The sequence below is a fragment of the Asterias rubens genome, chromosome 9 (assembly GCF_902459465.1).
Source record: "Asterias rubens chromosome 9, eAstRub1.3, whole genome shotgun sequence".
NCBI classification, from domain to species: Eukaryota; Metazoa; Echinodermata; class Asteroidea; order Forcipulatida; family Asteriidae; genus Asterias; species Asterias rubens.
Window position 1 is genome coordinate 11665329 of NC_047070.1, and position 26107 is coordinate 11691435.

General features: G+C 41.0%; 1 protein-coding gene across 1 annotated transcript in view; it reads right to left on the bottom strand.

The window, feature by feature from the left end:
- Nucleotides 1-26107, bottom strand: part of LOC117294628 (protein FAM178B-like) — a 199369-nt gene that overhangs the window by 127147 nt on the left and 46115 nt on the right. The window contains exon 5 of the mRNA XM_033777124.1: nucleotides 19640-19864. Within this exon, the coding sequence (XP_033633015.1) occupies nucleotides 19640-19864 (225 nt within the window). The remainder of the gene's footprint in view (nucleotides 1-19639; nucleotides 19865-26107) is intronic.

Sequence of the window (26107 nt, forward strand, 5' to 3'; positions counted from 1 at the left end):
CAATAGGGCGCCCTCCATCGTCCGACCCTGCCCACGGCCAACTCGTCCTCTTTTTCTCTAGAACTTAGAAGGCGAGCCACTGTGGGGAAGGAGGGAGGGAGGGTTTAACAGGTAAGTATCGTCCCTTCGCGGACTCCCAAATCACCTAGATTTGGGGGAGTCCACTTCAGGGGACTCCCTTACCTGTTAAACCTACAATTTGCATAGACTAGCCCCGAAAAATGGATGGTGGGCTTCAGAGCGAGCCTATTCAAAAAACCGCGTCTCGGGAAACCTAAAACTTAATGTCCCTTCGCGTTGTCCCATACCAAAAGGTATGAATAAAAAAACAAAAACTAACAGAACTCACCAGAAAGCTTATTCTTTCTTGATCCAGAGGTAATGCCCCCATCACTCCAGGGTAGAACCTTCCTTGGATGCTCCTATTGAGAGGGCTGTACGGCCCGTCCTTCCTTCTGCTTGGAGAACATCCCGCAGGTAGCAGGATGTGAATGTTGATGGTGTTTTCCAGGCTGCTGCTTGCAAAATGTCCTGAATGGGGACACCTTTAAAGTAGGCCCATGATGTCGTCATGGCTCTGGTGTCATGGGCATTGACCCGAATGTCCGGTACCTTTGGCCAGTCTTTGATAGATGCCTGGATAGCTGTAACTATCCACCGGGAAATGGAGTCTGCAGAGACTGCTTTGTGTGGTTTATTTGTTGAAATAAACAGTTGGGTGGTGTCTCCTCTCAAGGGTTTTGTTTGAGCCAGGTACCACTTGAGTGCTCGAACTGGGCACCACAGTTTATCTTGTGGGACCGAGGAAAAACTTTTAAGGTCGAAAATTGGTGGAGGAAGGAAGGAAGGAGATTGATTCTTCGTTAAAAACCCCTGACGAGGCACCAGTCTTACTCCACTTGGCTCCCATCTAATGTGCCCTGGTTCAACTGAAAGGGCATGGAGCTCACTTCTTCGTCTAGCTGTGGCTGTAGCCAACAGGAAAACTGTTTTGACTGATAGGTCTAATAAGGGGGCATTCGCCAATGGTTCATATGGCGGTTCCGCCAGGACCTTAAGAACTTGTGCAAGATCCCAGGATGGAACCAGCTTCCTAGATGGAGGCCTTTCAACATACATCCCCCGCAGGAGCTGAGCCAGGCTAGCGTTATTGGACACAGTAGATCCATCTGCGAACCCTTTATGGACAGCCGCTATAGCTGATCTATAGCCCCGAATAGTGGATATCGTCAAATCCTTATGAAACAGGTACATAAAGAAATCTCCAACCACTGCTAGAGGCGTTGTGCATGGATCATAAGTGTGTTCTTCGCACCACCTATGATAATGTCGTAATCGGCTGTCGTAAGTCCTACGGGTAGACAGTCTGCGGCCTTGGGCTGCCAATGAGGCAGCGTCTGCTGAAAGGCCCGCTGATCGCAGTGATTGCTTGACAGCATCCAAGATGTTAGGTGGAGGGACTCTACCCCTGGTTGCGGGATCAGGGACCGTGGTTGACGCAGTAGGTCTGATCGCACCGGTAGAATTATCGGCGGATTGCACAAGAGGCGAACTATTTTCTGAAACCAAGGCTGGCGTGGCCAAAATGGTGCGATGAGGATGATTCTGCACTCTTCCGCCTCGATCTTTGTCAGTACCCTTGGTAGAAGCGAGATCGGGGGAAACGCGTATGCTAGCATGTTTTTCCAACTGATGGAAAAAGCGTCTGCTGCCCATCCCTTCGGATCCTGGTTGCGTGTACAATACACCGGTAACTGATGGTTCAGTGCCGACGCAAACAGATCGATGTGAGGACGATCCCATACTTGGAAGATCGATTGAACCACTGCCGGGTGCAGAGTCCATTTGGTTGGAAGGACCTTCCCCCGAGACAGAGCATCCGCCATGATATTCAGCTTTCCGGCTAAGTGGACCGCCGTAAGATTGATCTGTCTCGCCTGGCACCAAAGCAGAAGCTCCCATGTGTGCATGCACAACTGCGGGGAATGCGTTCCGCCCTGGCGGTTTATGTAAGAGACAACCGTTGAGTTGTCCGATTTTATGAGGACCACTTCCCCTGTCACTATTCTGACAAAATGTTTCAGTGCTCGAAAAACTGCGAGCAGTTCTAGGACATTGATGTGGTATTGACTGTCCGCCTGGGACCAAGAGCCCGCTACCGATTCCATTCCAATGTGTGCCCCCCAACCTGTGTTGGAGGCATCGGTCACCAGAGTTAAGGTAGGTCGCGGTCGTGGGAAAATCAGTCCCACCATGATGTTTGTTCGCCGCGACCACCAGTCCAGGTGGGGGCAAATCATATTTGGGATTGGCACTGGCCGCTGGATATGGTGAATACATGGTCGGTAGTATGCAAGTAGATGCAACTGTATCGGGCGCATCCGCAACCTGCACCATGGGAGTACGTCCACCATGCTTGCCATTAGGCCCAATAGCCGAAGCCATGCCACTGCTGGGGCCACACTGGCAGTTCTGAACAGAGTGATGCAGTCCAAAAGATTGTGGACTCGATCCTCGGTAGGAAAAGCTAGTCCTCGCTGGAGGTCCAGTTTTGCTCCTAAGAAAACTGGGTTCCTTGTCGGATTTGGCTGCGATTTTTCGATGTTGATCAGAAAACCTAACTCCGAAATGATGCTTGCAGTTAGTTTGAGTGCCCAGCTTGTTTCCTCCTTTGTCTCCCCAACAATGAGCCAATCGTCCAGGTAAACAAAAATCTGTACCTGACGTCGCCGGAGGATTCCCGCTACGACTTTCACCAGCCGTGTAAACACCCTCGGGGCAGTGGAAAGGCCGAACGGTAGTGTCAGAAATTCGTAAGTCCTTTGGTCGTAACGAAACCGTAGGAACGCTCGATGTTCGGCCCACATCGGAACATGTAGATAGGCATCCTTTAGATCGATCAACACTGCCCAGGTTGGAATGGGTAATGCATCCAAAACTGTCCGCAGCGACTCCATCCGAAACCGTTTTGGTCGGACATATTTGTTTAATGGCCGAAGGTGTAAAATCGGTCGCCATTCTCCTGTGTTTTTCTTTGGAGCTAGAAAAAAGGTTGAGAAAAACCCTCGATTCGCATCCTCTGTTTGCACTCTGCATATGGCTTGTTTTTGCAAGAGGGCGGATATCTCCGACTCCAGAGCATGACGCTTGGTTCGGTCGGTTGGAATCGGTGTTGTTCTCGGTAGGTATGCAGACGGGGGAGTACTTGTAAACTCTATTTTGTAGCCTGAAGCTACCGTTTTTTGTACCCACCCGTCGTTGCACAAAAGGGCCCAAGTCTTTGCGAAATAAATGAGTCGACCCCCCACGGGCCCTGGAAAGGGGGTCGTGGGAAGGGGGGCGTCACCGGCGCCAAGAACCACCCCGGTAACCTCCGCGCGAAGCTTTGGAGCGGGGGGTGAAGCCGGCTCTACCTCGTGAACGCGACCCAAAAGCCTGACTCTGTCCAACAGATGTAGTGGGCTTGAAAGAAGAGCCCGATGGATTTGGAGCAAACGGCTTCAACGGTTTACGGGGGAACGTCTTGCCCTTAGTAGCTCCACTGTTGCCTCTTGCCGGACGAGAGCTGCCTCCTTGACTTGATTGTTTATTGAGGTTAATCTTGTCTGTGGCTTTAATTCGCTTCGCCTCGGCTTGCATGACCTCCTGGAATTTTCCTCCAAATAAATCGGAACTCAGCCGGGGGAGAGATTCCAGGTTGGACCTCAATTCATCAGAGGGAACAAAAATCGTATCCAAAACGTTTGTCCTCCGTGCATTGATTGTCATCAAGGACACCCGCATAAACTGGTCCATACACAGCCGTAGCCCGTCGTCAAGGCAACGAAAAGCTGTCTCGGTTGCCTCTGGTGATACAGGTGAATCTGCTTCACAAGAACACACCAAATATTCGGAAAGGAGTTGTAAAAAACATGCCACCCGAATTCCTGCCCGTGAAGCCGTATCAATTTTTATTAATGACTCCTCAAACACATTTTTTTCCTTGGACGGAAAAGGTGACTTCAAAGTACTTCGACCGCCCGAATCCGCCGTGATTTTATCACGCACTGTAGCGGGCATGGGCGGCACTGATAAAAAATTATCAAAGTCTGCCTGAGGTACTCTGAACGGGCGAGTTTCCCGGCGCACGAACGGACGTATCTTTTTCACTTCCGAAAGTGCGTTCATACGATCGGCACACAGCCGATCAATTGGAAGAACCGGAAAAAATTCCTTTGGTTCGACCGGCGCGGTACGACGCTTAAACGATTGTCTAGCGCCCTCTACCGGGTCTGGTTCTTCATTGGAAGGTATGTGCAACACCCGTACCATATCTTTCATGACCATACGCAATCGCTGGTCGGTTGTGGATTGGTAGGATGATTCATCACCCGAGGAATCATCCTCCCGCCCTGGGGGTCGTTCCCGGTTTTCCCGTCGCTGTGTCAGGGGAACAGTTTCCTCATTTCCCGAGGATTGTTCGGTGTTTGGGACCGCTACCGCTGCTGAAACACGGCGTGGATCCCTATCTGACACACTGCCCGGGTCGGACAAACTATCCGAGACGGTGATTGACATTACGTCCTCCGTCCTCGGTAAAACCTGCCTTGGCTCCGGTGGAGCCACCGGTTGAGCCGGCGCTGTCGGCTTGGGTATTAGTGACGTGATACTGGCCGTCAGTTCACGGAACCCTTGTAATAGAAGGGCCGATGTGGGGTCTTCCCGCTTACTATGATGCCGGCGATGACCCCGTGGCGATCGGGAAGATGAGGATGATGAACTGGAACTAGTATATCTTCGGCGTCTTTTACGCTGGTGGCGTTCCTCACCTTCGGACTTATCCCGGCTCCAATGCTGTCCGTGGCTCAGGGCCGGGGCCACATAAACACCCGCCAATGTCTTTGGCCGGGCACCGGTGTTTCCGGGTACCGTTCCGGTCTTACCGGAGTCTGTTCCGGTTTCCCCGGGGATAACGTGGCCTGTCGCTACCTGCACCGCAGGCACAGCTTTGGCCCGGGAAGTACCCTTTTTCTTCCCCTGCTTACGTTTGGAAGCGATCACGGGCTGCCCGGCTGGGAGAGCCGTGTCGGATCCATCACTCAAAACGGCCTGGGACATTTCCCCCGATTGAGTGATCTTGCTTGGACTCTCGGCGCCAGTGACTATACTAAATTCCGGAGGCCTCACAGGCACGGATTTAGTAGTATGGCCCGATGCTTTACCGGTGGCCAGAGACCCTTTAGGCATGACCCCGGAAAGCGGCGATCGTCCTGCCGATGTCGTCTTTTTGGCTCTGGACACAGCTCCGGAAGACGCACTGGCTGCCGATTCACCCGAGGGAGACCGGGAACGAACCCATGCTGCTACGGCCTCCCAATCTGCTGATCCCCAGTCCTTGCAAACCAAGCACGGCACTTGCCGATTACACGGTCTACAACGGGGGCACAAGGCATGTAAATCTTGCTCGGGACGGGGCTTAATACGTCGGCAAGAAGAACATGGAACAAAATTTTTGGGCGTCACCCCACGCTTGCTTTTGCGTGAGTCCGCCATCCTATAATAACTGAAAATGTAACGTGAAATCTTTTCACAATTCAAAAATAAAGAACTGACACAACTCGTGTATTTTTAATTACCAAAAACAGAAAACGAGTGTACTCTGTACAGTAAGTAAACGTCTATACAATATAAAGCGTAAGAAGCACAGTATAATCACTAAAGGAAAAACTCACAACTTCCTCCGAAAATACCAGTCCGTAACAAAAACACGTCTGTCTTCGCTGAACGCTAGAGAAAAGAGGACGAGTTGGCCGTGGGCAGGGGCGGACGATGGAGGGCGCCCTATTGTGGTATAAAATTCTAGCGTGGAAGCCTAAGGCTAAGAGAAATATGCAAATTGTAGGTTTAACAGGTAAGGGAGTCCCCTGAAGTGGACTCCAGAAGATATGGAAGAATTCTTTGTGGATGTGATAGACAGTGGTTCAGGCAACGATGAATGGAAACTTCAACTCCATACACATGGTACATGTATAAGAATAAACTACAAGCTAGATACAGGGGCTCAAGCAAATCTCCTTCCTGAAAAGCTGTTTCAACAAATGAAACCACAGCCAAAGCTTCACGCAGCAAAAGTAAAGGCTACAGGATATTCGGGAGTAGACATACCCATCACCGGCAAATGTATGGTGAAAGTGCAACACAAAAGTAAGAACTACTTCATTGCATTTCTAGTCACACCAGGTAATCATCAGCCATTGTTAGGGTTGCAAGCTTGTGAGAAGATGAACCTCATAAAAAGAGTACTAAACATCACTAAAACACCCCTCGAAGTAGAAGATTTTGCAGATGTGTTCACCGGGTGAGGATGCCTACCTGGAACACACCACATCACAACAAGTGAAGATGCCATACCTGTCCAGCATGCATGTAGGAAAGTGCCTTTTCCTCTACAGGGAAAGCTCAAAGAAGAGCTGGACAAAAGGAAAAACAAAAGGGTGGATCCCGTGACCTTCCTCTACTTCAAGTAGGAGATACCGTGAGGCTGCTGGATACGACTAAGAATATGTGGTCTCAGGGCGGAGTTGTTACAGCCGCATTGCCAAACCGTTCATATCAAGTAGATACAGGCAATGGCACGAGACGCCGTAATAGGCGGCACTTGAGAGTTGCTTCACAACCGCCACAGCAGTGTGACTTCATCGAGCCATCATCCAAAGAACAGGATTTCGAAACAACCACGACCGCAACAGCAGTTGAGCCGAACAACAACGACATCACTCAACCAACAGCTACTATGACCAGGAGCGGACGAGTTGTTAAGCCACCGATAAGACTTGATCTATAAATCGCGAGACTTGCCAAACCTTACTTACAGTCACAGTTAAACTTAGCGTTAATTAGTTTACAGCGTTCATGAGTTTACAGCGTTAATGAGTTTACAGCTTATCTTCAAGTTCTTAAATTTAAAGTTTTCTTGAGGAAATTTAGTTGTTTTTATAATCACCAGTCTTCGAGAATGCACACTGAACTTTTCCACATCGTCTTCATAACACTACCGCATCGCGATACGCGTATCAACTGGAATGAAGAACTTTGAACTATATACACTGTCAGAACAATAACTTTATATTATGAACTTCTTTATTTAAAGAAAGGAAGATGTGGTGATTATTGTAATAGCGCCCTCTCTTGGCAGACTTTAGGCAGTTAAAACATGGCTACCTAGTTACTACAGACATGTAGCAGTTCATGAATAAATATAATCAAAGAATAATCCTTGCCATCCGTGTAATCTCAATTCAAAACAGTGAATGGAGCGTTATTTGCTGTCATTTCTTGGCCAATAAATGAGCCGCTTTCCTGTGAATGGAGACTTCATTGGTCGCTCTCTGAGGATCTGACTTTCCGACAATATTGGAGTTTGGCACCGTGCCAAGTCTCTCTTGAACCATGCGTGAGCCGACTATAGCAACAGTGTTGCCAGTTGATATTGGGGGGGGGGGTGACTGGCGCATGGGCTTATAATGATTACTTGGAGCTAGGAGTTGTCGTGGTGGCTGTTTTGTATAATATTCGATTAATTAAATCATAGGCCTATCATTTTCAAATATGGCTTTAGTTGCCTATAGTTCCTCTGCCCTTTGCTTTGTATTTGTACTTTACGCTTATATTAATATAATATAAATAGCGATCCAGAATTTGTTTATAACGACTGATTTAATGTTTACATCCACACGCAAAGAAATTTGAGTAACCTATGTTGTGGATATTTTCTTCCAAACTCATTGCATTTTGCATTTTGTGGGCGGCAATTATGGAGACCCCAATGGAAAAAAAAGACTCCATAAGAAAGAGAGAAAATAACATGAACAATAAGTGGGCCTACATGTATCTAAAGAATTTTAATTCAGATGTTTTCGTTATCAGAGGCAACTTTTTTTAATGTTGATATTTTAACCAAAAAAATAATTTCTATTGTTGGTTGCAAATATATACATATTTGGTTATTACAAAAGTTCCTTGTGTTGATTTTTGATTATAACTTCATTTCTTGTTATTTTTCTGCTCACCCGGTTTGAATGTTGTAACCATGTTATCATAGTGTATTGTTGGTAACATATAGGACAAGTTTACTTCACATAAGACACAAAATGAAATAATACATGCGTAAATTATTATGATTTATAAAGGCACATAATTATTTGTGACTCCCTCCTGAACATTATACATGTAACTAGGAAAATTGTTACGAATTGAGACAATAAACCAAAGCAAAGCTGCCTAATCCGTTGGTGGATACGAAAATCCTTTAAATTGTCCATCAGTATAGCTGCCATCACACACGATGGCAGTGGCTCTGTTGAATGCCAGGATAGTCCTAACCTCACCACTTGCAGATATTCAACATGGCGATTTTTTCTACAAAATAAAATGAAAGAATCCATACAAAATTATTCACAAAAGATTCAAGGTTGCATGGTGGGTGTCGATATTGTTTGGGTGAATTTGAATTGCTTTAAAACGTTATCCATGCCAAAAAGGCAATCATAATCCAAAGTAAACAGTTACATACATAAATGTACATGTAAAGTACTGAGAGATATTTGTGTAGATGCACATGTGTCAACAAAGTTCATATAACAAGATGTGCAGTTACTTTGAAGTGAACAGCGATGCATATGTTTTTTTTATTGTTTTTCTTTTTTATACAACACCTTGAACACCCAGCAGGGTGGATACATGCGCATTGCAAGTCCTATTATTAATGTTATTATTGTTATGTACATATGTACATGTTGAACATTCAAAACTAACGAAGCTCTACAATATCAGTTGAAATTGATAGCTAATTTTGCCATTAACTCATAAAACGCAAGATATAATTTACGCCCCTCCCCCACATTTCTCCAGACTGTGCATGTGTTGTTCACATGTACATATGACGTGAATGGAAATAAACCTTGTGTCTCCATCATGTTCGTTCATGTTTTTAGTCAAGTATAGCCTATTATTTTTGGCAGCAGAAATAAACTGATCAAACGAAGCATCATTCAGTATAATTCATGAATCATTTTGTGGGCTTACCAGTCTGTCTTTAGTCATCGATCATCAGGGTTTGGCTCATCATCTTTGACCTGACGATCACCGTCACCGGGCTGGTTTACTGCGGTCACAGCAAGTGGTTTAAACATGTATGGCACAACGCCACGAACTTCGCCGTCTTCGTTACCGTCTTCGGCTTCTATCTCGTCTCCCCTAATCGCTAGAGCTCCCCTCACTATCCTCAGAAGTGCCTCCCTGAAATGCCTCTTCCTCATCTATACTGTGGTTCTCCCATTCAGTTACTCGCTGCTATCAGATATTTTCGCTGTTTCTGGTCAACAAAATATAGCCCATATTGTCCGATGTTATTCCGCATTAGTGCGTGGTGTGAATGGTTCGTGTGTCACCGGCTTTTGCCAAAACTGAGTTTTTCTGGGTAGGAGTACGCCGTTGGAATTTATGGGTTTTTTTGCATGAAGGAACAAGTTTGATTGACATTTCTCAAACGAAAACAGCAACATGGCCTTTATCAATAATCCGTTATCTTATAGTTAATCTTTAAAGCACTCACACATCTCCGTTCGACGTGTATTATTCATAACAATGTCTGTATACAACGCATTTACTATGGCAACCGGACCCAGAAGTAAGCTATTCAACAATGATATTTACCATGTAGTTTTTCTGTGTGGAAGGGCAACCTGCAAATATTTCTCTTTCTCAGCTACAAATGTCGTACACAAGATCAGGCCTTGCACACCCAGACACTTCAAGTCTTTGTTTAAGGTGTATACCGTATTTTCCTGCGGATAAGACGCGGGACGCTAAAATGACCACAACAAAATTCAAACATCAGCAGACAAGGCGCATGTTTAACCGCACACAAAAGAACACCTGGCGCCACCCGGTGTCGGTACATTGACACAAAGACGTAATTTGTTGCCTTTGAGAACCTACATATACCGACCTTTATCCAATCAGCCAATGCTGTATATTGTAAATAACATAAAGTTCGGCCCAATCAGCAGGCAGAAACCAAGGTCCACGCACTGTCTGAAGTTAATTTTGTTTGCAACATGAACACAATGCCTCCCTGGACATCCGACGTCCCACAACGAGGATCCTTGCTGATACAGATGCATTGCAACGACAGACGGACGTAGCGTGCGTGTGTAGTAATGTATCCTCCGGCCAGGATGTCGCTGCATGCACATTAATATGCACATGTACACTGTGGATTGCGCTGCTCAATCTCGAGATTGCACAACAGATGTTGGAGACATGTGGGCACCGTATTGAGCGATGTTCGCCGACGGGTTGCGCTACGCCCTCGCATTTGCGCTGCCTGGAAATGCGCCAAAATTCCCACATGACTGTTCAGATCCCAAGCATGCCCAGACACGTCGAGTCTTGTCTCAATGCGTTTATTGCTGGCTCGCATATTTTTACCAATAGAGGGCGTTTAATCTCACGCTATTACATTGGATGTTTCTTGTATTTATTGTCACATGCACAGTCACAACGACTAGAGGCGTGATATCTGCTTTTGTGTTGCGTGATTAAATTTACAGACCTCGGGAACGGTTGCGTTTTTGGGCAAATTTCTGTGTCATTTTGAGAGATTTTCGAGTCTGAACTTGGACATCGTTGATTTTACAGGCAAGTTTCATGCGAGGGCAAACATGATTGTAACACCGTTCCTACCCGAAGTTTTGAAGCAATAAAATAATTCAATAAAATAAAATGTGGTGTCTTCCCTAATTTTTAGGTGTTCGGCCAACAGCCGAACAACTATTGTTATTGTTCTGTTTTTGGTTTGTTTTCCTCGCGTTCTTCTTTCCCTGCGAACCTCCTCCAGCAATTTTAAACAAAAGTAAAGCTTGTACAAACTTAAAACTTACTATGTACATAGGCAATAGTGAGTAGATGAAACCGCCACTTTTTGGGAATGATGACGTCATTGATGACGTCATGGCAAGGTTTTTAAAGTTGAAAAACGACATTTGCTTTTCGCTGTATCTCAACGAATATCAATGCTATGATGTTCATACTTGGGCATCAGATAGATAAAGACTTGGACAACATTTGAAAAGTTAACGCCAAAATCGTATGCACTTAACTTACGGTCGGTACCCTGGGTCAAAGTTCGCTTTCGCATTTTTTCATCAAAAAAACAACTTTTGAGCTTTAAAACAAAAGCAAAGCTTGTACAAACTTAAAACTTACTATGTACATAGGTTATAGTGATTAGATGAAACCGCCACTTTTTTGGAATGATGACGTCAATGATGACGTCATGACAGGGTTTTTAATGTTCAAAAATGATCATTTGCTTGTTGCTGTATCTCAACGATTATAACAGCTATGATGTTCATACTTAGGCATCAGATAGTTTAAGACTTACACAACATTTGAAAAGTTAACGCCAAAATCGTACGACCTTAACTTCCGGGTCATTACCCTGGGTCAAAGTTCGCCTTCGTGTTTTTTTATTCGTGTTTTTTCATCAAAAAACAACTTTTGAGCTTTTAAACAAAAGTTAAGCTTGTATAAACTTAAAACTTACTATGTACATAGGCACCAGTGAGTAGATGAAACCGCCACTTTTTGGGAATGATGACGTCATTGATGACGTCATGGACGTCATTGATGACGTCATGGCAAGGTTTTTAAAGTTGAAAAACGACATTTGCTTTTCGCTGTATCTCAACGAATATTAATGCTATGATGTTCATACTTGGGCATCACATAGATAAAGACTTGGACAACATTTGAAAAGTTAACGCCAAAATCGTATGACCTCATCTTTCGGTCGTACCGGAAGGTCAAACTCTGCCTTTGTGTTTTTTGTGTTTTTTGTGAAAAAAGACAATTTGTTGTCATAACTCAAGATTGATATGGAATTTAACATTGAAACTCATCAGACAATTGAACCTTAATAATAAGACCACACAAACTTAATGATGTCATGATGACGTCATCAGGTTTTGAATTACAACAAATCAAAGTTAAATATTTTAAAGAAATCATAACTCCCGAACCACATGGTGGCAATCTACATATCATCGGACAGGTCGATCAAACTTCAAAAAACGCTACACACAAAATGACCCCATTTGACCTTGACTTCCGGTTCAAACCAAAAGTTGAACAATTTTACAATTTTTGATCTCTAAAACTACGTAACATTTCAACATAAATTTTGCATCCCGTTATAGATGAGTGATCCTGCTCAAACTTTCCCACAGATATGATACCAATTTGACCTGAAACTCTGGTCGAAATCGGATGATAAAGCCCATGGATGTGTTGACCCGCGTGATAACTGCGTACACTGCAAAAGCGCTTTGGCTGGCCGTTCCGCTCCATTGATCACACCTTTATCAGTCCACGAGGCCTGTGTGTTCTGCTCGGAATAGTGCATCGTTTGACTGTACGCGTGATTTCCATTCATGTTTTGACAAGTCTCAGGTCATTGTACTTACAACGTAGCGCTAGTTTAATGGTGTACCAACATTTTACAATTGAAGTCCGCTCATATCATATTCGGCGTCAAATTGTTCCCCTGTTCGCCCTTCTCATGGCTTAATTATCAAAACGGAATTAAAGACGAAGCTTCGCTGAGATGGCCACCTACTTCAGTGATACGTATGACTTTTAATTATGTGAGAAAATGCAACCAGAAAAAGACAAACATTGGTTATGTTTTGATCAAACACCGGGAAGCCGATTCGTGACATCGACTCGTGAAGGGTGTTTCTATCCGGCACTCACGGCAGTGTTTAGCGCGCTACACGGTAAAGCTTTGTGTACAAATCATTGCTTTTCAAAATAAGTGTTTATTTACAAACAAAATCTAACGTGCATCCCAGTTATCGTAGTTGTATCTGTACCCGTGTCGTACACTTGCGAAACCTCTGTAATACTTAATAAATAAGTCTTTTACAGTTATTTACTTCACAAGTCTAAAATTAGTAAACTGTTGTTTCGTATAAAGTTTCCCCAAATCCAGTTAACCTTTTAAGAAGTTTACTCTTGAGTTAAACATCACAAGGATCACAAAACCTTCAAACTTTGCACATAGTTAGCTCTTTACTAATAAAATACATCGCTTTAACAAGTATTAAACTTAGCATTTTTTTTCTGTGCAAAGAAAGGTATAAATGTAATAGATTTACACTTTTACTTTCTGTGAAAATTAAAAAGCTATCAACAATCTGTTCATAGATTTAATTTTCCTCGTGTTCTTCTTTACCTCTGAACCTTCCCAAGCAATTTTAAACAAAAGTTAAGCTTGTATAAACTTAAAACTTACTATGTACATAGGCACCAGTGAGTTGATGAAACCGCCACTTTTTTAGAAAAAGCTATGATGTTCATACTTGGGCATCGGATAGATAAAGACTTGGACAACATTTGAAAAGTTAACGTCAAAATCGTACCACCTTAACTTCCGGGTCGTTACCCTGGGTCAAAGTTCGCCTTCGTGTTTTTTTCATAAAAAAAAAACTTTTGAGCTTATCTACGGCATAACTCAAGATTGAGATCGATTTGAACCTTGAAACTCAATAGATAGTTGAACCTTAGTATTTTTAAGACAACACAGGCCTAATTACGTCATAATGACGTCATCAGGTATTGAATAACAATAAAATGTGTAACAATCATATGGCGCGAAAGTTTTGGGGGGAATTCCCAACAGCGCTCTCTTTTTGCCCACCAAAGAGGGCGCTGTTGATTATCAAATCTGTGTACAGCATCAAGTGCAGGGGTGAGCTAGATTTTTAAAGGGCTTTCATAAGTTGCATACAAAAAACTTATGCCAATCTCACACAAACATATTGCAATGGGCCATATTTTTGACCGCCTGAGGGCGCTCTCAATCACTTCCGGGGGTATATTCATTCATACCCAAAACAGTTTTTAAGATTGGAACACATTATAACCACAGACATCTAATCCATCACAGACAATAAGACTTTTAAAGGAGCCGTTATAATCCACCTCTAAAGCAAATTGAAACTACGGCGCAACAAAAGTGACAGAACGCCTATTAATTTGTGCAGGGCGAATCGCGTGTACCCCCGGAAGTGATCAAAATACTATTTATAGCGCCCTCGCGCGGTCAAAAATAAGGGGCATTGTGAAGAAACAAGGCGTTCAAAAGTGTGATACAAGTTTAACTATAAAATAACGACACATTGTATAAAAAACATCTTTATGGTTCAATGTTTTTGAACTACTTCATCACGTAACGTCCAACCGAACACCGTGTTTTTGTAATTAACAAAAAACACTATGTCTAGTTTTTTCCTCGTGTTCTTCTTTCCCTGCGAACCTTCTCCAGCAATTTTAAACAAAAGTAAAGCTTGTACAAACTTAAAACTTACTATGTACATGGGCAATAGTGAGTAGATGAAACCGCCACTTTTTGGGAATGATGACGTCATTGATGACGTCATGGCAAGGTTTTTAAAGTTGAAAAACGACATTTGCTTTTCGCTGTATCTCAACGAATATGAATGCTATGATGTTCATACTTGGGCATCAGATAGATAAAGACTTGGACAACATTTGAAAAGTTAACGCCGAATCCGCCTTCGCATTTTTACATCAAAAAACAACTTTTGAACTTTAAAGCAAAAGTAAAGCTTGTACAAACTTAAAACTTACTTTGTACATAGGCACTAGTGCGTAGATGAAACTGCCACTTTTTTGGATTGATGACGTCATGGCAAGGTTTTTAATGTTGAAAAATTACAATTTGCTTGTTGCTGTATCTCAACGAATATTGAAGCTATGATGTTCATATTTCAGCATCGGATCTATAGATAAAGACTTGGACAAATTTGAAAAGTTAACGCCAAAATCGCATGACCTTACTATCCGGGTCGTTACCCTCGGTCAAAGTTCGCCTTCGTGTATTTTACATCAACAAAACAACTTTTGAGCTTTTAAACAAAATAAAGCTTGTAAAAACTTAAAACTTACTATGTTCATAGGCAATAGTGAATGGAATAAACCGCCACTTTTGGGGAATGATGACGTCATTGATGACGTCATGATAGGGTTTTTAATTTTGAAAAATGACCATTTGCTTGTTGCTGTATCTCAACGAATAGAAAAGCTATGATGTTCATATTTCAGCATCGGATAGATAAAGACTTGGACAATATTTGAAAAGTTAACGCCAAAATCGTACGACCTTAACTTCCGGGTCGTTACCCTGGGTCAAAGTTCGCCTTCGTGTATTTTACATCAAAAAAACAACTTTTGAGCTTTAAAACAAAAGTAAAGCTTGTACAAACTTAAAACTTACTATGTACATATGTAATAGTGATTAGATGAAACCGCCACTTTTTTGGAATGATGACGTCATGACAGGGTTTTTTAATGTTCAAACATGATCATTTGCTTGTTGCTGTATCTCAACGAATATAACAGCTACATGTATGATGTTCATACTTGGGCATCGGATAGATAAAGACTTGGGAAACATTTGAAAAGTTAACACTAAAATCGTACGACTTTAACTTCCGGCTCGTTACCCTGGGTCAAAGTTCGCCTTCGTGTTTTTTGATTCGTGTTTTTTCATCGAAAAACAACTTTTGAGCTTTTAAACAAAAGTTAAGCTTGTATAAACTTTACACTTACTATGTACATAGGCACCAGTGAGTTGATGAAACCACCACTTTTTTGGAATGATGACATCATGACAGGGTTTTTAATGTTAAAAAATGACCATTTGCTTGTTGCTGTATCTCAACAAATATAAAAGCTATGATGTTCATATTTGGGCATCGGATAGATAAAGACTTGGACAACATTTGAAAAGTTAACGCTAAAATCGTACGACCTTAACTTCCGGGTCGTTACCCTGGGTCAAAGTTCGCCTTCGTGTTTTTTTTTCATAAAAAAAACTACTTTTGAGCTTATCTACGGCATAACTCAAGATTGAGATCGATTTGAACCTTGAAACTCAATAGATAGTTGAACCTTAGTATTTTTAAGACAACACAGGCCTAATTATGTCATCAGGTATTAAAGAACAATAAAACAATGTTTATAATGTGTAAAAATCATATGGCGCGAACGTTTTGGGGGGAATCCCAACAGAGCTCTCGTTTGTCCAACAAAAGAGGGCGCTGTTGATTATAAAATCTGTGTACATCATCCCGTGCAGGGGTAGCTAAATTGTAAAAGGGTTTCCATAAATTGCAAATTAAAACCTAAAGCCAATCTCACACAAAAATATTGCATTTGTGAAGAAAAAATGAGTCGTTAAAAACTGTGACACAAGTTTAACTATAAAAATTAACGACACGTTGTAGAAAAAGTCATCTTCATGGTTCAATGTTTTTGAACTACGTCATCACGTAACGCCCAACCGAACACCGTATTTTTGTAATTAACAAAAATTCTATGTCTAGTTTTGGCTAGTGTTGTATTATTTTATTTGGCCTTTCAAACAAATACAAATCATATCCTAGTAAGATAATGCTACGTTCCCATAATACTTTCTAAAAGCAAACGTCTAAAAAGAGGCAATAAATATTAATACGCTTTGAACGTTTATTGTAACAATAATATAAAACTCTTGTCCTACCAAAGATGACAGTTAAGTTCCCAAAGCACTTATCAATCACAAAGGTCTAAAAAGAGGCAAATACAAAAATAAATTATTACCCCATCCTTTTAAAATATGTTCAGCCTAAAGCACACTTCAGAGATCGTTGTAAAAACCCTCAAAGTTTACCACACAATATAATAGCGGTTGGGTGAATGACGTTTGTATGAAGTTATTGACTGTCAATCGTTTTCGGAATGAATACCCGGCCACACAGCAAAACATTTGTACACCTCCGACGTCTGTTGGACCGAAAGCTAGACGCATTGCGGCATTAATGGAATGAAAGCACGGTCATGGGGAATAAACACGTTGCATCGTTGTTGGAATTGGACCGTCTGGGGGATTGCAGCATTGTTCGAACGAAAATACGGTCTCAGTGTCTGAATAGCCTTGTTCGACGGCATTATTGAGTAAGGATTCTTCACACAAAGATCGTTGATTTGAACTGGACATGAAGGTTTTTTTTATTTCACGCAGTGATCATCAAAAAAAAATCAATCGTCAGCAGACAAGGCGCACCGTAAGATAAGACGCATCGATGTTTTTGGGGTCTAAAAAGTCAGATAAGACGCGTCTTATCCGCAGGAAAATACGATAACTGTTTATGTATGCTATCACCTGATGTGCTGTACAGTGTATATTTCACCAATAAAGGGTGTTAAGCTTTGTGTAATTGAACTGTTCTAAAAATGCCCTCTAGAGTTTAACATTTGTTGTATTCATTGTATATATGTAATTTAACGATCAGAGAGTACAAGCCCAAATAGGAAATGATGTGACTGTTTGTGGTCGATGTGCGAGGTGTACATCCTGATCACGAATTGGTTGGCGATTCGGGCACTTTCTGGTGATTTTTTTAAGGTTGAATCCAAACAAAGACCAACGGTTCCCGCTCTTTCCAATATGCAGCAGTTCAGTTATGGAACAGTCTTCCAGAGGTTGTTAAACAGGCTGAGACATCAGAACAATTCAAAACCCAGTGCATAGGGACCTCACGGTGGTATGCGCTATGTAAGAATGGTTTTATTATTATTTTATTATTATATAATTTCATTGGACGTGTATTAGGCAGCTGGACAGTCCAGATACAGCAATATTTTGAGAAAGATAATTATAGGGCCACTGATTTTCCGTTTCAGAAAAGTACAAATTCCGTTTAGCAAAAACATGAATTCCGTTTCAGGCACAAAAAATTCCATTTCATGTTTTTTTAATTAGATAAAAGGTTGTTTAATACCCAGGGACGCACTTATAAAAATCAATTTGAGATAAGTTGCACTGCTGACTTCGTAAAATCTGACAATGAAATGACAAATTTCAAAAAAATACTTTAATTTTTTATATTTTTTATTGTGGATTATTTCGTATACTGCTGTTCGATGAAACAAAAACATGTAGTCGGGGTAAAAAGGTTGCACTGTGACTACAGTATCAATGCACATGATGTGATAGACTTGATTCCAAGTCTAAAACTGCAGTTGATTCTCTGCATCAGCCACATTGTAGGCTAATAACAGGAGTGTATCCACAAAAGGGCGCTGTTTCAGCATGATCAAAGACTTGGGAACAAGTCTATGGACGTGACCGTTCTCCATCCACAAACAAAATGTCAGCCATTTTGTTTTCGCTTTGGCGACAGAATGTTGACAGTTTACGGTTTTATTTTAGACCTTTCCGAGATGAAAAAACATTGTATGTGTACTTATAGATCATAGGTAAGCTAGTTTGTGTATTATTGTTGGGAAAATGCAATTTGGGTAAACAAAAAATTTTATAAAATGTGCCGCGAATAATGCCCTCGCTTAACCATGTTAACAACGTGTGTACATGGTGTGTGTAAACATGGAGGATGGTGTGAAGTAGAACAGAATGATCCACGGTTACGATCTCGTACTTTTTAATGGTCTGATTTCTGATGCGTTTTTAGTTTAACAAAAAGAATCTTAATAAAGAATGACATTTCAATAGATTTAGCGTCAAGAAAAAAAAAAGAAAAAAAAAGGCGGTTTCCGCGAATTCCGTCCGTTTTCTGCGATCGCGGAAAATCAGTGGCCCTATAATTATTTAAGACTATCCCCGCGGGCTATCAGTTTTGATGAATTGGGTGGCCCAGAGACATTTTCACTGGTCACGGGCCAGCAGGCCCCGTTAATTTCGACCCCTGTAGTGGCATTCTACTACGTCCAAATATAACATGGTTTGAAGGTCAGTTCTAGCTTGCTGAGGTATTGAAAAGCGACAAAAACTAGTACATCAACTTCCAATACTGAGGGGAGCTTATTTCAACTGTTCACCCAAAGAGAACAATGTAATATTTATAGAAGAGTTTGCGGTAACACCATGTAATGACTTTCTCTAAATGAGTTGGGGTGGTTCTGATAAGAACCGTTGGGTTAACTCGACGTTTCGATCAGTATGCTCTGATCGTCTTCTGGAGAATGTGATCAGAGCATACTGATCGAAACGTCGAGTTAACCCAATGGTTCTTTTCAGAACCACCCCAACTCATTTAGAGAAAGTCATTACATGGTGTTACCGCAAACTCTTCTATAAAGTTTCCAATCCTACTTAATGTAATATTTGTTTTACACCTCATATGTACACATGTTTGAGGTGTACATGTATGTTCTCTAGTTAGGCATAATTGAGCTCCAGAAAACATTGATTGACATTAACATGTGCCACTATCTATTCATGTGTTGGGGTCACTAGGGCAATGTTCTTGCATAAGAGCAACACCAAACTGTTTCAAAATCGCAAAGCACATGAAAAGTAGATGATCCTCCCTGTTCAATGTCACTGCGTAGCGCTCTTTGAAGCTTTGTCAGTCTACTTGTCTTTTGTATTTACCATTTGGGTGAATACTCGCAAGTGTGCTTGGTATACAGCAAAGTAGCATCTGGCACATGATGTGGAATGGACTAGTGAGAATTTGACTTCTGGTCATGGGTATGTATGATGAATACTAATACATTATAGTCTTCTTACCTGCTGCAGTTTTTCTTCATGCTCTGGCAACAAAGTTTCCTTAGCATTATTTTCTGATCTACAAGTTGTGTTTTTGTTGTGAAGTGTTGACTCAAGATGTTGGTCCTGGTGACTACTTTGTCCATGTCTCTCATCCTCCTCTTCAATCAGCTTTGTTATTCCTCCCTGTTCAATGTCACTACGTAGCGTTTTTTGAAGCTTTGAAAGTCCATGATTATCCTTGTTCTAGAGGTATATAAAGCACAAAAGTAAAACAAATTTTGTTAAATTCTTCTTGGATCATCCCAAAATTATGTAAAATACACCCGGTCAGTTTCCCTTGAGAATTATTACTTGCAAAAATTAAAAGGGGCACATGAATATTGTCATTATTAGTTTTCAAAAATACTGCAAAGAACTAGCAAAAAGTAAAAGCATTAACTTCTAAGTAAAAGCATTTAGAAAAAGCATCTTCTAAATTCCGTATGAATAAACTTATTCTGTTACTGCAAAGCACTCACTTAATGCTTTGGAGTAATTACTTCTGTGATTAAGCTGTCTGCCATGGCTGAATGGATGTTAACAAAAGGATTCCTTTGTATGACAACTCCCATTCACGTCTACGTACGCACTGCACACACACACACACAACCCAAGCAGCATTTGGATCGACAGTAACACTTACACATGTGGATATTTACAAGTCAGCCATGAGTGGTTTCAATTCTGACAATTATCAGTTTGATGAAGGAGATTCAACTGGACCTCCAGAATCAAAGCAACAAGTTTTCATTAAACTTCTGAAAAATTAAAGTGTCTTATTGACAAAATCACAAGTGCCAAAAATTTGAGCAGAGAAGGAGAGTGCAGTAAAGAAGATGAGAGCAGATTATGAGCACGCGACTAGCCTCGTCATCACTGACAAACAGCTGATGAAGAAGATTAACAACATGAAAAATGTTGTGAAACTGAAGTCTGATTTGACCAAGACCGGAAACAAACCACTGATACTAAAGAACTGGGAGAAAACGCTGCTGGATCTGCTGCCAGTACAGCATAGTCCAGTATTTAATGCGGTGGTAGGTAAGAGAGATTTCAAACAAAGAATCAGATTGAAAAATAAAACAATTAAATTCTATGTACATTGTACATGTACTGAAGTACATTATATTGTAACATGTAATTCTTGCACTGTTTTTTTAACTATAGGTGGTTTGAGTGTTGGCATCAAGAAGTCATTAGAAAGAATCAAAATCATCATGGTGGGTTCAAGCGGTCTCGACAGGAACAGACTGAATCAAGTGGATCCAACGCCCTCCCCCCTTAGACCTGACAAGATGATGAAGTCTTCACTCACAGAAACAGAGGAAACGAAACAGCTGTCTACGGCAGAGTTACAAAGATTGGTCTTATTAGAGCAGCTGAAACTTATACGTATGCAGCAACAGACAGTATAATTGTACCCAAGCAAAAACTGTACCTAGTAAATTTTTTAATTATGTTCTATTTATTTTGAAATTTATTTCACACTAGTGACTGAAATTTTTAAGAAAAAGAATCTCTACAACAAATTATTTGAACAAAAACAGTTGTTTGTTTATATTTCTGTATATGTATGCCTAGGGGCTTCTCAGACTTAACTTAAAAGTTAAAGGACAAAATTTGTATGCACAGCATTGAATTTCTATTGAAATTTTACTGTTTCAAAAATTACTGGAACTTCTTTATTTTTATAAAATAGGCTGTAAAGAGGTAATAAACAGAAGAAAAATGCTTAATATTTGAAATTACTTTATTTACTGACTAAGAAAAAACCCTTTTTAATTTTCTTCAGCAAAAATAAATGCAAATAATGTGTAAAAGCCTTGTGAGTTTTAGTGTTTGTACTTCTGTTGTGATACACTGTATTCAGAGTCTATTAAGTATATCAGCGATGTCTCTCCTCCTTTGTTGACCCCCTTCTTCTCACGCGATGGTCATTCACGTCATTTTGACCATCTACATCCAAGTCATCATCATTGTTGTACTCCAGCTCAGGGAAGTCACGATCATCATCTTGTAGGTACTTGGCAACGTTGTGGAGTGTCAGAACAAAGGGTAACCTATCCGCCTCCCCAGTTCAAACTACAATAAATAATACGTGAAAGACAACTTATAGGGCCCAGTTTATGGTTTTACTTATAAATACGCACAATTTTTCCCTGAAAATCACCTTTCTCCGCTTCTGTGCTAGCGTTGAGGGTTAATGCACACACTCAAGCAAATGTTCGTTGCTAAGCTGTAAAATACACTTAACCTAAGGGCAGAATTCCCTGCTTCCGTAAACGCTGATTCTTCCCTTATGGTAAGCAGAGCCATGTATATCAATAGATAGAATCACTCCGCTCATTCTGAATGATTTTGCTGAATCGTCAGCAGACAAGGCGCACCGAAAGATAAGACGCATCAATGTTTTTGGGGTCTAAAAAGTCAGATAAGACGCGTCTTATCCGCAGGAAAATACGGTAACTGTTTATGTATGCTATCACTTGATGTGCTGTATATTTCACCAATAAAGGGTGTTAAGCTTTGTGTAATTGAACTGTTCTAAAAATGCCCTCTAGAGTTTAACATTTGTTGTATTCATTGTATATGTAATTTAACGATCAGAGAGTACAAGCCCAAATAGGAAATGATGTGACTGTTTGTGGTCGATGTGCGAGGTGTACATCCTGATCACGAATTGGTTGGCGATTCGGGCACTTTCTGGTGATTTTTTTAAGGTTGAATCCAAACAATCAGCGGAGAAAGGTGATTTTCAGGGGAAAATTGTGCGTATTTTTAAGTAAAACCATAAACTGGGCCCTATAAGTTGTCTTTCACGTATTATTTATTGTAGTTTGAACTGGGGAGGCGGATAGGTTACCCTTTGTTCTGACACTCCACAACGTTGCCAAGTACCTACAAGATGATGATCGTGACTTCCCTGAGCTGGAGTACAACAATGATGATGACTTGGATGTAGATGGTCAAAATGATGTGAATGACAATCGCGTGAGAAGAAGGGGGTCAACAAAGGAGGAGAGACATCGCTGATATACTTAATAGACTCTGAATACAGTGTATCACGACAGAAGTACAAACACTAAAACTCACAAGGCTTTAACACATCGTAACCATTTCGCTTAGGCGCCTTGTCAAAACCTCCCGGGCGTTCCTCCGCTGACAGTCTGCGTACTGGACAGCAAATACCGCCGTTGCTAAGGACCTCGGACAGTCCGCGGAAGAACGGCCATGTGCGTTGAAGCGCGGCGAAGTTAATGAGCTATCCTTGCCGGGCGCTATTGTTAGTATAACAATAAGTCTCATGAATAAACAAGTTGTATTTTCAGGTCATGAATATCAGCGGCTTGGACGCGGACTGGCCGTGCTCTTCCAGAACAATACATTTTCTACTCACGAATACCATCCTCCTGGAAGCGGACAGGCCGCACCGACAAGACAATTACACCATCCAGCGCATGTGATAATCAGGGAACGATTTCGTCTGTATCACATCGCAATTTGTGATGCAATTTTGATGATTTGCTATGCAATTGTAAAAAGTGCATCGCAAATGTTGCGATCCAATTTGCAAAGCATAATTTGCAACATTTATGCTTGATACAAAAATATCGATTTTAAACTTGAAACCATTCACATTTAATCAATTTTCCCGTTAGAAAAAAAATGCTAAATGAATAAGAAATCACCGCCGCCGCGACTACTAAACGTTTTCTTCCATGATGTTGAATACAATATGCTGCTCTGGCAGTAGGGCAAAATCGACCAATGAAAACATTCGTTACGCGCTATATGGAAATTCAACAGCCAATAAAAACACCGGTCTCTGAAACTGTGGCTTCCTCCCCCTCAGACATTGGACAAACCAGACTATCTGGTTGTTTTGACATGGAGACACACTCGCACAGGTGTGTATATTTGTTTATTGGTGACGGTGACTTGGGATTTTATAAATAAGAAACTAATGTTTTCCACTTGGAAAGTAAGAACGAACAGTTAAAATTGTCCCCTGGATACTCTGACCCACTTGGAACGGAGTTTGCACGTAGCCTGGAACTTTTGTCAGTCGAAGCCGGGAATAAAGACAACCATTTTTAAAATTCATGTTTTGGTTATGTAGGCCCAACCAAGTCTTAAAAATCACACATTGGAGGAAATGGATTTTAGTTACACATCCACCCTTACTTTGCTTTTTAATCTGCAAAGGTAAAACCATTGTTAACCACCTACGTTCCTCCGCGGTTCCACCGGTCAGCTCATAAGCTGGACCTTACAATGGCCGACCGGTCGCTCCGCGGAGCCCCCGGAATATTCATGTTTATTGACATGTAAATGAGCCGTCGTGGCCGTGGACATGCCCGGTTGCTACGGGTTCTTTTGTTACAAAAATCCGCGGACTCCCGCAGAATGCATGCGGAATGGAACGGCTTGGAGGTTTTGACAAGGCGCCTTATTCATTACAGTTTCGCTCATTCATAACCATTCTGCTTGTTAATGTAGATTTGTAACATAACATCATTCAATGTTTCATCACAAAACACATAAATTATAGGCTATTTCAATTTTTCATTAATAAAATGTGAATGAATCAATCAATCAATTCGCATACTCAAAGCCAAATAAATAAAGAAACAAGTTTTTATGTCCACATAGGTTTGTCTTCAGTGATAGGTTTCAGTAAGAAAAGTGTGGCACTTTGTGGTGATTGACAACATAGAGTGAAAAACTGCCAAAAAAAGCGCTACTCGCGAACAAGTTTTTGTTGTCGTCTTTGCTTTATTATTCGTAATCATAGAACCATGTAAAAAACTTCCCCGGGTAGAATGTACATCAAAGATTGTGCTGAGCAAGGACAAAATCAGGATCATTTATATTTCCAGGCTCATGAGCCAAAAATTTGAAAAAAGAATTTGAAGGTCTGTTTGTTTTACTGTAGGTACATATTTCTAAGTGAAACGTATGCTGCATTATATTGTTTTCGTCGGGGTTCCGGCGGGATTTGAACCTCAGATCATTAGCTTGGTAAGAAACACAATAACTCGTGGTGCCATTAGATCTGATCACATTTGGAGTAATTTTTTATATTATAAAGTTAATGTATATATTTAATAAAAATAATATCAAGATATAAATTTACTTCATTAGGCACAACTTCAATACCAAGAGAATCAATATCTGAAGAAAATTTGAAAATCGGACCTTACTTTTGTGAGATATGGTTGGAACAAAATTACCTAATTAAATATTCATGTCATTGTAACTCAGCTAATTAATTAAGGGAATCAATGTGTGGTGAAGAGGTTTTCAACTAATGGTTTAAACCCGCGCCAAGGCCTGGACTTGATAATTTTACCAAGACGAAGTCGAGGTATATCAAGAACCAGGCCTCGGCGGGTTTAAACCACTAGCTAAAAACCGATTCAACACACTTTTCGGTCAAAAAACATCAACACTTCTTGGTCAAAAGGTAAAATAAATGCAAAAATTATAATTCTTCAATGATTTCTTTCAACACAACAACCCTCCAGCTATGTATGGTAAGGCCCTCGGGTAAACAACTCCTTATAAATAGATGATGTCTTATAAGCGCTGTGTAGGATGGTGCAAGCTCGCGTGTCACGCCCATGTTATAACACTTTTTACTGGTATTATATCATCCGTTCAAACAACCCCTCGTGGTGCCCTCTCTACCAATCAGAATGGATAAACTGTCTTAGGTATTTATGAATAAGAAATTAAACACCAAGTGGAGTGATTAAGTTACGTACTAAGCTTCGATTCAATATGAGTCTCAAATCTGTCATATATCCCTTGTTTTTAAGATTTCGAAAAAGGAAACAAAACATTTTTTAAACTCAAAGATTACAATAGCTGTTCCGACGGAAGTTTGGAACAGCTAAGTACAACTTTCTGCTGTTACCTGTAACTGTTACCATCAGTAGATCAACCTCTGTTCATGCTTTAAATTTGCATAAATAAAATAAAAACAATACAAGAAAAATGTTCCATCTAGGTTTTTGTTTGCAATAATATACAAACTATACCACCTCAAAAGCTATTCAGCAGTCTATAAAAAAAGAACTTATAATATTAAAACCACCATTTATTATGAATAGTGTAATACTTTTTCTGATGTTTGTGTTCATAACTGACTAATATCCCACAGGTCTAAGCAATAACATTGTGTGGGTATTACAATATGCATAATATGATTTTAACCATAATCATGGAATGACATGCAATTTTTGCTTGGGCAGGGTTGAGATTCATCCAGAATACTATCAACAATGATTTTTGTAGGCAAAAAACACAATGTCCACAGATTTACATTAAACTTACACAGTTTGAAGATAATGATAGTATAAAGCTTCCCTGAAAGTATTAGTTGTTGAGGTGCTGTAGTTTTTCAGGAATTAGTAAAACAATGTCATGACAAAAAAAGATTGT